We start from the raw sequence: 14,784 nt of genomic DNA, 5'->3' as shown, positions 1-14,784 counted from the left end.
TACCAAAGGATATGATGAGCAACAGGTTGCCCTGGCAAACCTTAACACCGTTGGGACTGCAGTGTCCTGAACCTAATCCAGATCTAACTGATCCTTGACCTTAGGGGATGAATCTAAGTAACTGACTAGGTTACGAGTAACCCTACAGTAGAACTAAATGTATCATGATGCATCCCAAATGACCTAATCTCTGGTTAACACAGCCTTGCCAAGGGGAAACCATGAGATCAGGATCCGTCCCAGCAGCAATCACCATGCTTGGATGAGAACACAGTTTATAACTAAAAAGAGAAAAGGAAGAAGCAGTTGTGATTAATTGAGACTCAGCTGAGCTGAGCTGAGAGGAGGCTTGACGGTAGAATGTATATAGGCGAAGGAAAGAATAACCGGCAGCCGAAATATACTATTTCATAGTCGCCTCGGCGCGGTACTCAATAGACTTCATTCGATTTGGAATTAACCTAAGCTAAGGTTTAGCTCCAAACAACAAGTTTATACTAGGTTCCCCATTGTATTAGAGTAATCTATTTTTTTTGTAGGGGGTTATATTGCTGCGTTGCAGCGAAAATATATTCAATTCAATTCAATTCAATTTTTTAAATATATTTTATAATAGTTAAAAATTAGCTGAAAGATACAAACCCATGAATAGAAATATCCTACAAGGGGATATTATTACAGTAAAATAACCTAGTATGGGAAAAGGTTACAAGGAAAACATACTACTTACATTAATTTTTACAGTGTACTATTAAAAACAAATATGCAACCTTTTCCTAGCTAAACCCGGGAGATAATATTTTGAGGCTAGATAAACTTTTACTTGAGTAAGGTAATTGGGGGTGTTCTTAAAAGGTAGGTTACCCCCAATTGGGTCCCCAATTGGGTCCCCAATTGGACTACTTATTGGGGTACCCATTTAATTTACAGACCAGAATTAAATAACCAAAAATTTGTTTTGGAAATCCAGGGGTTTCAATTGCTTTTGTATTGGTATTGTAAATCCAGGAATTTCAAAAAATACATTTCACCTCTGAATTTCGCTGTCGCCCACCCCCTGTAACAAACTTTAACTGGAAGAGCCCAAATAAGATTGTTTAAATTGGCACGTTACTGTAGTATTCTACCAAATTAGCATGCAAAGCCTGTAATTCCATAATACGGAGCAGATAATCTGTCCCAAAAGGATAGAGTAATCTAATACACAGAACTAAGGCCATTACTCTCTCCCAAAAGATTATTCTGCCTTTCAAGGGGGTATTGGGTGGGTATTCGGTCATTACCAGTTAGGATCAGAGTTGGAGCTTGAGAGTTGGCCAAGTGGTATGACGCTGGCATCTAGATTGGAAGAAGCCTTTCTTTGGTGGTGGTTTGAATCCTATCTGTTGCGATTAATTTGATTTGTCGAAAGATAATTGACAACTTGATGGAACAATACTGTCAAAATTCATAGGATAAGTCTCAGTCAGTCAAATAATACAAGAAAAGTGAGTAAAAGATAAATCTGCGCCCATTTTTCCACTGAGTCTATGCTCATACTTATGTTTTTTTGCTAAATTATCCTCTAGCGACCAGCTGGACTCTTGTTCACCTTGATTCTAGTATGTGTTCTCCTTCAGCTTTTGAACACCTTTCTCATGCGACCCTGCTAATTGTGCGTCCCCTATTAGTGTACTATTTTTGAACTTTTTTTATTTTTTTATGAATTTTAATATAATAAATCTAATTTAAAATTGTATAAATTACCTATTTATTCTAATTTTTTATATCTTTATCTTAGCTATTAAACCTTTTCATTTTTGTATTTTTACGTAGAATTTGCGAGATTAGGCATTTTTTTTGTCTTATGCAAATATAAAACTAGAACTAGAACTAGATAGGAAAAATGGGGCACCGCTTCATGTTATCGGCACTTAGGTGGCCACATCTTTATGATTTGTTTAGTTTAGGCTATAAGGCGGTCTCCTTCCTTTCTATTTTGTGGTTACTTACTTACTTACTAGAGGTTTGCACGCTTTCCTTTCTGTGTTTTTTTAGTAGTTGTTCATTTTTATCATATCAGCAAGAAAATACAAAATGAATACAAGCCATCACTGAATACTTTAATAAAATTTATAGAAGACCAAAAAACTGTTTTAAAACAATAACAAACCTCCATTTTCACCTTCCGTCTCTAATTTTAAACCTTTCCTCCAGTCGCAAAGCACTGTGGGGTAGAATTTTAGTTCCTATCTATAAAACCCATTTTTCATGGAGCACCATTTTAGCTAATTTTTAATTTTGAAGTTTTTGATAAAAAGTGTACATAAGATTTTGTGTAGCGCAGGGATATTTTCCTCAGATGTTAATTTTCAGCAATCTTTAGAGCTTCAGCATTTTGCATTAAGAAAACTCCACAGCTGCTATCAGGTTGGTCAGGTGACACTCAAAATTTTTGCATATTTGAGTTTTGGAAAAGTTGTATATCAATAAAATACATTCTGAGTTATTTTTTTGATAAGAGTAAGTGTTTTTAATACTTTTTCTTCTTTGTGTTTTACAATAATCAATGCTGACCTGTGACCTGTTGACCTGTGGCATGTGACTAGCCGACTCTAAGCCCAGTAGCCTGAATTTTTCATTCAACTTTGATTTCAGTCTGCAATTTATTTTTATAATTTTGATTCACTTTAATGGGATTAATTTTTGCAGGGATTAAATTGCGCGGATTTGGTTGTCATCTGCAAAAATGAATCCCAATGAAAATTTGGAAAGGTCTGATCTGCAAAATTATTTTGAATTTTAATTCCATAAATGTCAAAAGACCATTTTTAACATGTTGATTGGCATCAAAGATGCGCTAATAATGGTAAACATAGCACAACATTATGTAAATATTATCAAAATAGAGTCATCTGCGAAATTAATTCCCGTAAAATCTTAAAATCTTACTGAAAAGCTCAACCGCGAAATTTAATCCCTGTGAAAATTAATTCCATTAAAGTAAACCTTTGAAACTGTACTGATACCTACCAGCTGAGCCCTTGTTTTGTATAGTAGTGGCTTTTAAAGCATCTTCACTTTCTTGTTTTTAGACATACTATTTAATAATTCAGAACCAAATATGATCAGTAAGAAACATTGGGGAGAGTTAGAAGATAGTGAGGAATTTGTTGAAAAGAAGGATGCAAAACCAGATAAGATGCGCTCTACAAGTTTCCATAATTTTGAACTTCCACCACTCTATCAACCTGTCTGTCATCAGAAATCAAATAAGAAAGAGTAAGTTGAAGTACTTCTTGGTTGTTTCTATACATATTTTTGGATTATTTTTTAATTCCCAAACTCTTCTGTCAAGGTCAAGTTTGAATTTCAATGCTAAAGGTTTACTACCATTACTGTAACGAGTCTGCTAAATTGCGTGGGTTGCGTGGGTGCGTGGGTCGATATTTTTGCGTGGGTCATTTTTTGGCGTGGGTGCGTGGGTCAAAATATTTTTTGCGTGGGTCAAAAATTTTGCGTGGGTCAAATTTTTTGCGTGGGTCAAAATTTTTGCGTGGGTCATATTTTTTGCGTGGGTCAAATTTTTTGCGTGGGTCATATTTTTTGCGTGGGTCAAATTTTTTGCGTTGGTCAAAATTTTTGCGTGGGTCATATTTTTAGTGTGGTTCAGTATTTTTTTGCGTGGGTCAAAATTTTTGCGTGGGTCAAAGTTCTCTCTGTAATTCGAAAAAATGCCTTCCCTTCAAATTCGAACTAGTCACATCCAAAATGTTGGATGTGTTTTACATCACACGTTTTGGTTTATTTTGTTTATTTTGCATAGCTGTAGCTGTCTTTTTAGAATCTTTAAAGCTTCTTATAGGACGCTTTAATCTTTTGGGTTTCCTTTGAGTGTTAAAGAACAAAGCAAATGGCGACAAAATCTGAAAATCTTTCTACAAAAGTTATATTCATTAGGCGACCGATTACTAAACAATTTAATCGTTGTCAATTATTTCGTCCACCCCACTTGTAATTTCTTTGATTTAAGTACATTAAAGGCCAATTTAAAGAATTGGACGAAATAAAGACGTTGTACTTTTTCTCAAAGCAATAGAAAAGGGAGGAAAAATTTAAAGTTACAGTGTTTATTTCCATGACACTGGAATCCTGAAAAATAGCATGCTAAAATTCAAAAGTGTGATCCTGAAGTGTGTCTACAAAAATTAGAATTGTTGATTCTGTATAATATTGTAGTAAATGAGTGCAGCTCCCGGGGGGGGGGGGGCACTGGGTTTGCGGACTGACGGTATGTGCGGGCCAAAAATTGGCTTTTAAAATTGCACCCTTACAGTGCAGCAAAAATCAGTGAAAATCATACCCTTAGAGTGCATTTTCCCCCAAATTTTCGATCCCTTTCGTGCAAAAAATTGTCAAAATTCTAGCATTTTTGGTCAAAATATCTAGATTTTTCAAGAATTTTCTGAAATTTCTACCCTTACAGTGCATCTCTAGTTTTTCTGACCCTTACAGTGCATTTTAAACATATTGGAAAAGGTACCCTTAGGACCCGCACATACCCGTCGATCCTTTTGCCCAGCTGCCCCCCCCCCCGGGGTGCAGCTATGTAAAATAAACCACAAGGTGTTACTAACATAACAAGTGATACTTTTATGGACCTACCTGGTTATGCATTTAACAAATATAATTGATATCTACGTGAGCATGACCGTTTAAAAACAATCATTCAGAACAGAAATAGTGACGATCTATTAAAATTAGTCGTTTGTTTCTTATAAAAAAAACGTCTAGAAACCAAAATTTCATGCTCTTGAAATAATCTTTCATTTCAGGACTTCGTGAGCAAAAAAATCATCCATCTCATCAAAAATTGAGTAATTTGGCTAATAACATTGATGTATGCTTATTAATAGTGATTTTTATAAATAAAGATGCGTTTTTTGAGCCAACAAAATTTTTTTGCAAAAATCTGCTTGAGCCATCTTTTACCTACTTTCATACAAAAAATCAGAAAAAATTAATGACCCAATTTTTCACAAAGTCCAAAAAACCCTTTTTTAGCCGTTTTTTGGCCCAAATTTGCCCGAAAACATTTTTTTTCGAAAATCGGGCTCCGTCATATTTAAGGGTTTAAACTTATGCATCTTTGCACCAAAAATCAAAAGATTCCTATGATTCAATCCTGAGAAAAGTTGGTAACAGACTAACGGACGGACGAACGGACGAACGGACGAACAAACACAGGTTAATTTATAGGACCTCCACCGGGGTAGGTCCAAAAACTGTGTGCTTTTGTTTAGTTTAGTTTAGTTTAACTTGAAAATTTTAATTTGACAAAAAAAAAACGTCTTAACTAACTCGAAAGTTTTAATTTGGTAAAAAAATCGAGTTAGCTAAAAAATCAGCAAAAAAATAGTGACGCACGCAAAAAAATAATGACCCACGCAAAAAAATTGACCCACGCAAAAAAAATTGACCCACGCAAAAAAATTGACCCACGCAAAAAATATTTTGACCCACGCACCCACGCAAAAAAATGACCCACGCAAAAATATTAACCCACGCAAAAATATTGACCCACGCACCCACGCAACCCACGCAATTTAGCAGACTCTACTGTAACCATTACAAAATGATTAAAAAATAATAATTTTTTCTGAATTCTTTTCAAAGCAAAGAGGTAATAGGAAATCTTGTCGACGAATCTTTTTTTACAAGCAGAATATGTACAATGAGAGCAATTGTTATTAAAAAAAGAATGAATTTGTAAAATAAAATGAAAATTGACCTTGGAAATGATTTATATATCTATCTATTTTCAGAAGTTTAAAGGATATTCTTTTTCATGATATAGATAGGAGGCGCTGACAAAAAAGATAAACAAAGAAATATGTGTTTTGCTTGTGTTTATTATTGTTTAGATATTCTTGCCTTTGTTTAAAAAAACTGTGCCATTAAATGATGTATTTCCTATGATTGTTTACTTGTAGGTCCCTAAAACGAAGTTGGATGAAAGGGCCTCTGGACAGTAAAGGTCAAAGCTACCTCTTACATGCGATCGAACTTCAACATTACAAACGACGCATGAAATACATGTTGGCTGCTGCCCAATCACATCAAGCTGAAGTTCAGGTACAAACAAACATTCCCCTATATTCATTAAAATCCCTTTAGTAAAAAAAATTCATGTCTTACATCAAGAAAAATATTATTTTGTAGATTAAAATTTTTTCGTTCTTTGATTATGACACTCACTAAAATTTTTTGAGAAAGTGGCGTGTTGTTGATTTTATTTCTATGTTGATAAACAAACGGTTACACAACTGGTGCTACTGTGTCTTATTGCTAAAGTAAGTTTTAAAATTGATCCAAAAGTTTAATTAGAGCCAAGATGTGAGTAAAAATAAATAGAAAAGGATCACTTAGCAGAAATTTGGACGCTGAGAGCTTCAAAACACCCCACTTTTGTTTCCCTGCCTCATTCATGAAGCGTTTTAAAAAATGAGGCATTGTGGGTACTTATTTTTCAAACTGAATATATTTTTGCCGTCTTACAAAGAAAACGGAATAGGAAATCACCTGTGTATTCCGATCGGAATAATAACTAATACTTGCTTAGCCCTAGCGATGATCGGTTCTAGAAACCCGTTTGGGATTGTTTTACCGAAAACATAGAAGAATCGGATTTAAACTTTGAAGTCTTGACGACGATCAGTCGAAAAAAATTGTGGAAGGGATCTAAAGGGTCACCGGGGCTGACCAAAAATGACAATGACAATTCAAAATAGATTTCAAAATAGTAAATGTTTGATTGATGAATTAAAAAATTATCGATTGAAAAGTATATAATAGATAAAAGTTAAATCAAAACTACACGTTTTTTTTTTTTTAAGAAACACACTTTTAAGAAACATGAGGCTTAGAATGCCTAAAAACTAAGAAACATCTAAGAAACATGCTGAGGCTGAAAATGAAAAAATGACATTTTTAATTCGTTTTTTTAAGAACCTTCCAATCAAAACATGAAAAATAGGCTGATTATGTCAAAAAGTTTAGAAACATGTAAGAAACATTTAAGGCTCAAAAGGCTGATTTCTTAAGAAACATTGAGGCTGCTTGGTAAAACTAGTTTCTTAAAAAAAAAAAACGTGTATATTCATCAAGAAAATTGTATATAATACAGCTTCTTAACGTATCATAAAGTGCTTTTTATTATATGTGGATGTAGGAAAACAAAAAGTATCTAAATGAAATATAAAAAAATTACAAAACAAAATAATCAAATCCATAAATCATAGCTTTATGTAGGAGAACCTCACCACCCTGTTAATTCGAAAAATAGACCCAAAATGTTTTATAACAATCCTCCAACAATTGTAAAAAAAAATTGAATTGAAAAATAAAAAATTTACAAAACAAATTAATCAAATCCTTAAATCATAGTTTTAATTGTACCCCCACCACCCTGTAAATTCGAAAATTAGACCCAATTTTTTAGCAGTTCTCCAAAAATTGTAAATAGCTCCTAAATGTATTATAAGTGCTTATAATATATTGTAAGGGGCTTTTTATTATACATGAATGTAGGAAAACAAAAGGTATCTAAATGAAATATAAAAAATCTACAAAACAAATTAATCAAATCCTTAAATCATAGCTTTATGTATGAGGACCCCATCACCCTGTAAATTCGAAAATAGACCCAATTTTTAACAATTCATTCAAATTCTCAATTTAAACGATAAAAAAAACGAAAAGTATATCTATCTCAATGAAGGAGGTAACTTTTTAATCGACATTGGAACTACTATATTTTTTCCGTCAACTATATCAATCAATCGACTACAAAAGATTCTAAATTTACAAACGGTACGGTAAATAAATTGACCGTGCATCTCATAATAGTGTTCAATGCAGTGTATGGTAGCTTTTGATATTTTTCATCTGCTGCTGGAGGTAGTATAGTAATGACATTATGCCACTCGAAACCATACACAGAGTAATATGGGACAATCAAGACTGTCCTAGTACCTCTACGTATTAAAGAATGGTAGGCTTTCTCTCCTTTCTTTGACAGTAGAGAAGGTTCAAGGAGTGAGCTGACACAACTTTCCACTTTATTTCTAACCATTTCCATTAATCTTGTGTCATTGTAAGGCGGAACAATCAAAAGAATTCCTCCTTTTGTGTTCTTCTGTGCCTTTATTAGAGCATCCTTTAAATCCGTGCAACGTTGACGACCCTTACCGCAAGGGAAGTTCGCCAACACTTTTGGTTTACCGAATATCTTCTCATATCCATCTGTTATTTCTTCAATACCCGCCTCAGTAATACTTTTACAGTTTCTCAGATTGTAATCTAAACGAAACGTTTGAAATGAAGGTGAATCATCTTCTGGGTTGTGTTTGTCCAAATCAGGGGCAAGCCAAACCCATTTTTATTATTTGATTCAATAATAATGTCATTGAGATTGCCTTTGAATTCATCACAAAAAATAGCTGTCCGTTGATCGCCCGTTGTCATCAAATCGCCTGTGTTAACCTAAATCATAAAAAAAGGGTTTGGTGGTTTAAGTTTGATACATTACACCCCTAAATTAAGAGACATTATCTTTTAAAAACAACATTAAAAGTTTAAACCACTATAAGAGTCCTTAACATCAGACAAAATTCATATTTCAGACAAGCGTCACATATCATTATTTGTAAAACCTGTTAGTTTCTATCATACTCAATGAGAGAGAAATTTGATGAAGAAAAATTAAATTCCTTACATTTTCGTTCACAAGTTGCACTGAGATTCCCTTTAGATCTTTCTTCTCGGAACGGTATTTTAAATGTTGATGAAATAAGAAATACGTCTCGTCTTGAATTTCGTCCAACTTTTGCTCTGGTGCCATAACCAGGTATTTGACCTCTATATTCTCGTTGTGTTGCTTCTTCAACTGTTTGGCTTTTTCTTGAAGCAAGAGACTTTTTCCTGTACCGTGGTGTCCAGAAATGAGGAGGTTCTGGTACTGAGATTTCATGCAAAATAGATCCAGTTGTTGTTTAGAGTAAAAGATGATATTGCTTTCGTTGGAGACTGCTTCTATTGTGTCGCGAATGTAATCAAACCAGTTCACAGCGGTGATAGGGCGTGATTTTGTATTGTGAATGATGTAGATGAAAATTTGAACTATCTTTTTTAACGAGTCCTAAAAAGTAAAAACATTGTTTTCATTTTTCCATTCTCCTTGTTAGACAGACAGACAGACAGACAGACAGACAGACAGACAGACAGACAGACAGACAGACAGACAGACAGACAGACAGACAGACAGACAGACAGACAGACAGACAGACAGACAGACAGACAGACAGACAGACAGACAGACAGACAGACAGACAGACAGACAGACAGACAGACAGACAGACAGACAGAAAAAAACAAACCTTCGAATCTGTAGCTGATCCATTCTCGAGCATCCTCTGCAGCCATGATCTTATATCGGTCGAAGTATTGATGACATTAACGTGCTCTTTGAATTCTTCGTGAAGGTTGAAAGGATCTTTTTCAGAGTGATATCCAAAAACTGGAATGAATTTCCAGCCGTCTAAAATATCTCCAAAGTGGTTCTGTATGAGTTCCAGCCTAGTGTTTATCTGATCCACGACACCTTTCTTGTCACCTAAGATATTTTGCTCCGTTGTGCTTCGCTTAAGCTCCACTGCTACGAGTTGTTTACATGAGTGTGCGAAGATGAGCAAATCAAATTCTGCTCCTCCAAACCCTTTCGCTTTGATATCAACTGAACGAAGGACAACGCAATCTTTTAATAAATCTCTGTTGTCTTTGAGCGCATTGTAAAACCACTGCTCAATTTCCTCATCGTCACGTACGTCTTTAACTTTATCTAGCCATTCTATGATATTGGCTGGTCCAGGCGCTGAAATTTCATTTTGAAACTCTTTGTTTAATGTTTGCTATCCAGATTTCTAATTGTTTTTGGTTAATGCCATCTGAATGCTCTTCAAGAAATTTTTGTAGCTCACCTCTGAACCATTGGGCATTTCTTCATTTTTGGAAGTTTCTTTAATGTGGTTTACAAAATCATAATCCAATGAGGTTACCAATTCTCCCTGTGGTATTTCCAATTCAAAAAAGTATTTTATAGTCTCTTGAATACTCTTTTTCTCAATTTCCTTATCAACAAGACCTTTCAATCTTTCCAAATTGTCCATTGTTTCTAAGATCTTTTTCAAGCTGATTGATAAATCCTTATTGGAAAATTTTTCGAAGCAAATTCGTACAAATGATTCTGTGCTGTGGTGTTTCATAGTAAATGGTATCTTACGCAAATCTTCGTTTTCGAGCTCTTCATGTAAAAGATATTTAATTTTAACTCGCAACATCCAATCCTCAAAATCATGATTGTTTATGGCATTCGGTATCGAACCATTATTGTTCGGAAGCTTCTGTTTTCTTTTCTGTTCTTGAAAAAACGCTTTAATTTCCTTCTTAAACCAATGGTTGTCCGTTAGTTGATCATATTGTGTCTCCATTTCGGACAGCATTTCCTTATCTTGAATATGGTTAGCAGCATGATGCTTTGACACAAAAACAGGTGGTATAAAAATCGATTCACCTTCTTTCTGGAAAAGAAATGAATCTCCGTATTCTCTCTGCAAAAGATGTGCTGCGGCTTCTAAAGGCTTTCTATTGCGCTGCCCATTTCCAAGTTGAAACTGTCTTTTCTGATTTGTTGTCGGCCCATTTTGTTCTTTCAAATATTTCTCCAATGACTTTTGACATCTTGCTTTATCGATCATTTTTTCTTGTAAGGTTTCTCTTAATTTTTGGACGAGTTCCTGTCTCCTGTCACCATTGCTTTGCTCCTCACTCATCTCTTTAGATTAGTAATGAGTTTGCCTCCTTCACAAAACGTTTCTTGATGGTCTGAGTAATAAATAATTCTTAGAAAACGGTTAGACGTTTCTCTTATTTGAAAATTCTGTTAACCTTTACGAAACTTTTTTTTATACAGCTCCCCTTTCTTTTAAACCTTTTAGTACAGTTTCCAAGTGCTGTAATTGTTTTTTTGTTTTTTTTTGCTTGTGTATTGACTGCTGTGTAACAGAATACATAGTTCATCTTTTATAAGAACTTTTTCTTTCAGATGATGCTCGTGATCCTTATTTTTTGACTCGACCCTAAGAATATTCTGTAATGATTCTTAAATATTCAAGATTGACTCTCCTTCGAAATTTATTCTACTCCCCATTTACTTTAGAACTTATTTGATTTAAAATTAGGAAGAAATTAAATTCTTATTTAAAAAATGAAATTTGTATAAAGATAACGATCTGTTAACCAACACTTAATTTCCTACAAAATATTATACGAATTTTGCACTCGCCTTGCAATTGTGAAATAAATGGGGCTTTTCCTTGTATATCTTATTCTTTATACTTTATTTATAAGAACGAACTATATAAGAGCATTAAGACTTTGATGGCCAAAATATTAAGAACATTTTAACTTAGCCTTTGCAGATTCTAAAACACCCAATCTCCTAAAAGATTGCACAAAATTTGGTTAAAAACTCATAAAGTTAAGAGCATCCGAAGGCTTCCGAAACTTTGGGCGTTCTTGTTACAAAAGCACGTACATTGACTCATGACCTCGAAAAATCAAAGGGATATTTTTGCAAGTTTGATTGGAATTTTTTACATTGCATAATTTACTATTGCTGTTGAAACTCTCTGGTGAAAAATCTTTTAAAATACTCTTTGTAATTGAATCTTTCTTTAATTCGAAGGGATAATTATTTGTCCGTTGCAGACCGAATTAGAGAGAGTCAAATGTAGTATTATACTTGTTTTTTCTCAGAGGGGGAATGTTCCAGAAGTTCAAATGTTACCAACACCTCCACAAGCACCAAAACGATTCTGTTCAAACGAAGGGAAATTGGTCTCCCAAACAAAACCCTCCTTTCTAGGTACAGTATACTATGTGTAATTTTCGAACATTAATTTGTTTAACTTTTCGACCATAGTGGGCAAAGTGTCATCTCCACTTACATAGGTTTATCTCAGTACATCAAATTGCATTTACATCAAATTGCTCATCAACCCAAACCCCAATCTGAATCCAGGGGGAGTTTCCACTATGATGGTTATAATCACCTAAACTCTTTCAAGGAAATAAGTTTGTTTTTTATCTTTAGCCCAGTTTTCTCCAGTATTAAAAAAGGGGCCTTCCTGACCAACGTTAAGAATTTCTGTTCTGGTCAGAGACGAGGCCTTAAATAATATTTTGGTGTAGTGTATACAATGTATTTTTGTAAGCAAACTTTAGGTTGTATTCTGCACATGAGTAGAAGTATGTATAGTTTATGTCTTCAAAACCACTGATTTTATCACGTCTCTAGGTGTAGAGTATTCAGCCAGTAGCAGTAAGAAACGTAGCAACGAATACAAACATTTTCACAACCCATTGGTGTTGGATGCTCTTGCTGTTCGCCAGTTGATGATGAAAGCAGTGGCTGCAATCTGCTCACATACTGGATTCGAAAGTAAGGCTTGTACGCGTTTTTTATAAGAATAAACTATATAAGAACGTAAGGCTTCGATGGCCAAAACGATAAGAACAAGTTGAGAACACTTCAAACCCATAAGGGCTTTGTAAGGGCTTTTGTTTAAGAAACAATATTTAAAACTACTTAAATGACCAACCTTAGATCATCATCTTAAACCATTATCTAGACAGGATCATTTTAATGACGACACTCTAGTCTGGAGACTTACTTATTCCACAAAAATCTTGTCAATAGATAAACGTTTTCCCTTCACAGCTGCCAATGAGACAACCTTGCAAACACTGACGGATATCGCCATTGAATATTGTTGCAAGTTTTGTTGCAAGTTAAAAACATACTATGATCACCAACCGAAAGGAGAAACCTCCATCGTAAGTGATGCTCTGGAAACCTACGATTCTGACGGATAGAAGCTCATTTCTGAGTATTTTCCAAAGTTCAGTGTCGATATTATATGATTGCCAATTCAGCGTCGCAGCTTTCCCGTCTGTGCAGACTTTGAGTGTTCAAGGGTTTTAAGGGATTGAAAGGCTTTTCGTTCAGCAGTCTATACTAGACGTCACCCGCATTTTTTTCTACGCAATTTGCGTATCAAAGCACTTGAAAGTCTTCTATTTTTCAGAAATCGTCAAAGTGGAACTCACTAAGAAACGGGATGAAAAATTCTGGTTTTTGGTGAGGTGCTCGTTATCCGTCCAGCAGTGAGACAAAAAACTGACCCGTTTTTAGTTCGAGTTTGATTCATCTTATTTTCAAAGTCAAGTAGTGAATCGATAATATTTTGTAGTTGGTTTAAAGGCTACTTCTATTTGTATTCTTATTTCGGAGATGATCATTTCTCGAAAAAGGAATAATATTGTCACGTTTTTGTTTCACAGGATGGATTTGTTCACGTGTTACAACAAGTCAGTTGTGAGGGTTTGGATTCACTGCAAGATTACTGGATCACTCGTATCAAAAATGTTGCCTTGAAACTGGAAAAAGAAGATAAACAACTTCTTGATGATTACAATGCACTTAAGGTATTTATATTTGTATATTACACTTTCTTCTTGTTGAGTTGAACTCTCATTCATCAGAAGAGTGCTTGATCAATCGCAATCGGAAGCATATATATGCTATTGTCGAATGAAATTAATGTGTTTTATTTCAAAACTAACAGTTTCACACCGTGGAGACGATCATCAGTTGAAAATAAAATTTAAAAAAACTAGAATAGGCGTTCATTCAACTTCATTCGACAATAGTATATATTACACTTTGATAATACGAATCGCACACGCCTGATAAACTAAAGTATTTGGAAGCACGAGAGGATGCCAGTAGCGTAACACCCTTCACGCTTAACATACCTTGTTTTCATTGGTTTTTTTTACAAAATTAAACACCACACTGCTGAGGTGATCAAATGTTGCTGAAACGACATATACAGCAGTTATACTTATACAGAAGTTACATAATTAGCATACGTCCTAGCTTGGCAGCTAAGTAAATAAGGATTTTTGAGGCTGAAACTCTCTGGTAAAAATAAGTAACTCCAGGCTCAAGTTAAGGTTCTTTTTTTTCTGGTGTTTGTAGCCAAGTAGCCATTATTCTGAAATACAAAGTCCAATGGGAATTTACAATTTGATCTGCTTTACATTATACAGGATTCCACGAGTCAGCAAGTGACAATTAAAGAAGAAAAACCGTAACGCCACTGAGCTGATGCGTGGAGAAGGGAAAACGGTGGCAGAATAACGTGTTGCACTTGCTGTTGTAAAGACCATATACCTGCATTAGTGTAACTTTTTGTCATCCCCGTACAACATTTGAACATAATAAATGCGAACATTTTGAGATATGAACCAAGCTGGCTGCTCATGAAAACTGTTCAACAAAACTCTCCCGAATTTGGTCCAGCTTCGTTTTTTAAACTTCAAATTGGCTCTACCGTTGCACTATCCGAATATTAGTGATTTTGGTTTGTTTGATTGGCGAGCCATCTTTTGGATTGTTTACATTGCTGTATTATATTCACGATTTAACAAACCTTGAAGTATCTAATTAAATGAATCTAACAAAAAAGAAAGGTGAACTTGGACGAAAATTGTTGAAATTTGTTATCGTTAAATACCAATGGTTTTAGTCCTACAACTTGGACGATGGTTATAAATGAAAAATATGGGCTCGTTAAGTACCGATTAATACTTTCGAAATAAGGCTGATTTTGTCTATTACTC

General features: G+C 34.6%; 2 protein-coding genes across 3 annotated transcripts; one reads left to right on the top strand and one right to left on the bottom strand.

Annotated features, from left to right (window-relative positions):
• Positions 1–3,074: 3,074 nt before the first annotated feature.
• On the top strand, positions 3,075–14,645 carry LOC136814338 (STAGA complex 65 subunit gamma-like). 2 transcript variants are annotated; one of them, XM_067070859.1, is made up of 7 exons: positions 3,075–3,261; positions 5,973–6,114; positions 11,854–11,962; positions 12,395–12,538; positions 12,818–12,933; positions 13,441–13,584; positions 14,212–14,645. In XM_067070859.1, exons 1-7 carry the CDS (start codon positions 3,104–3,106, stop codon positions 14,254–14,256), a joined length of 858 nt encoding a protein of 285 aa, XP_066926960.1. In that variant the 5' UTR covers positions 3,075–3,103; the 3' UTR covers positions 14,257–14,645. The 2 variants fall into 2 exon arrangements, with proteins under 2 accessions (XP_066926960.1, XP_066926959.1); XM_067070858.1 differs by having other exon boundaries at positions 3,082–3,261; positions 12,797–12,933; positions 14,212–14,341.
• LOC136814331 (uncharacterized) lies at positions 7,540–9,903 on the bottom strand. Its single transcript, XM_067070853.1, has 3 exons — positions 9,417–9,903; positions 8,756–9,178; positions 7,540–8,523 (listed from the first exon to the last, which is right to left on the bottom strand). Exons 1-3 carry the CDS (start codon positions 9,447–9,449, stop codon positions 8,341–8,343), a joined length of 639 nt encoding a protein of 212 aa, XP_066926954.1. The 5' UTR covers positions 9,450–9,903; the 3' UTR covers positions 7,540–8,340.
• Positions 14,646–14,784: the final 139 nt, after the last annotated feature.

Source organism: Clytia hemisphaerica, unplaced genomic scaffold (assembly GCF_902728285.1).
Source record: "Clytia hemisphaerica strain Z4C2 unplaced genomic scaffold, Clytia hemisphaerica genome assembly, whole genome shotgun sequence".
In the NCBI taxonomy this organism is placed as follows: domain Eukaryota; kingdom Metazoa; phylum Cnidaria; class Hydrozoa; order Leptothecata; family Clytiidae; genus Clytia; species Clytia hemisphaerica.
The sequence above is the reverse complement of the archived record's forward strand: the minus strand, read 5'-3'. Positions and strand labels throughout refer to the sequence as shown.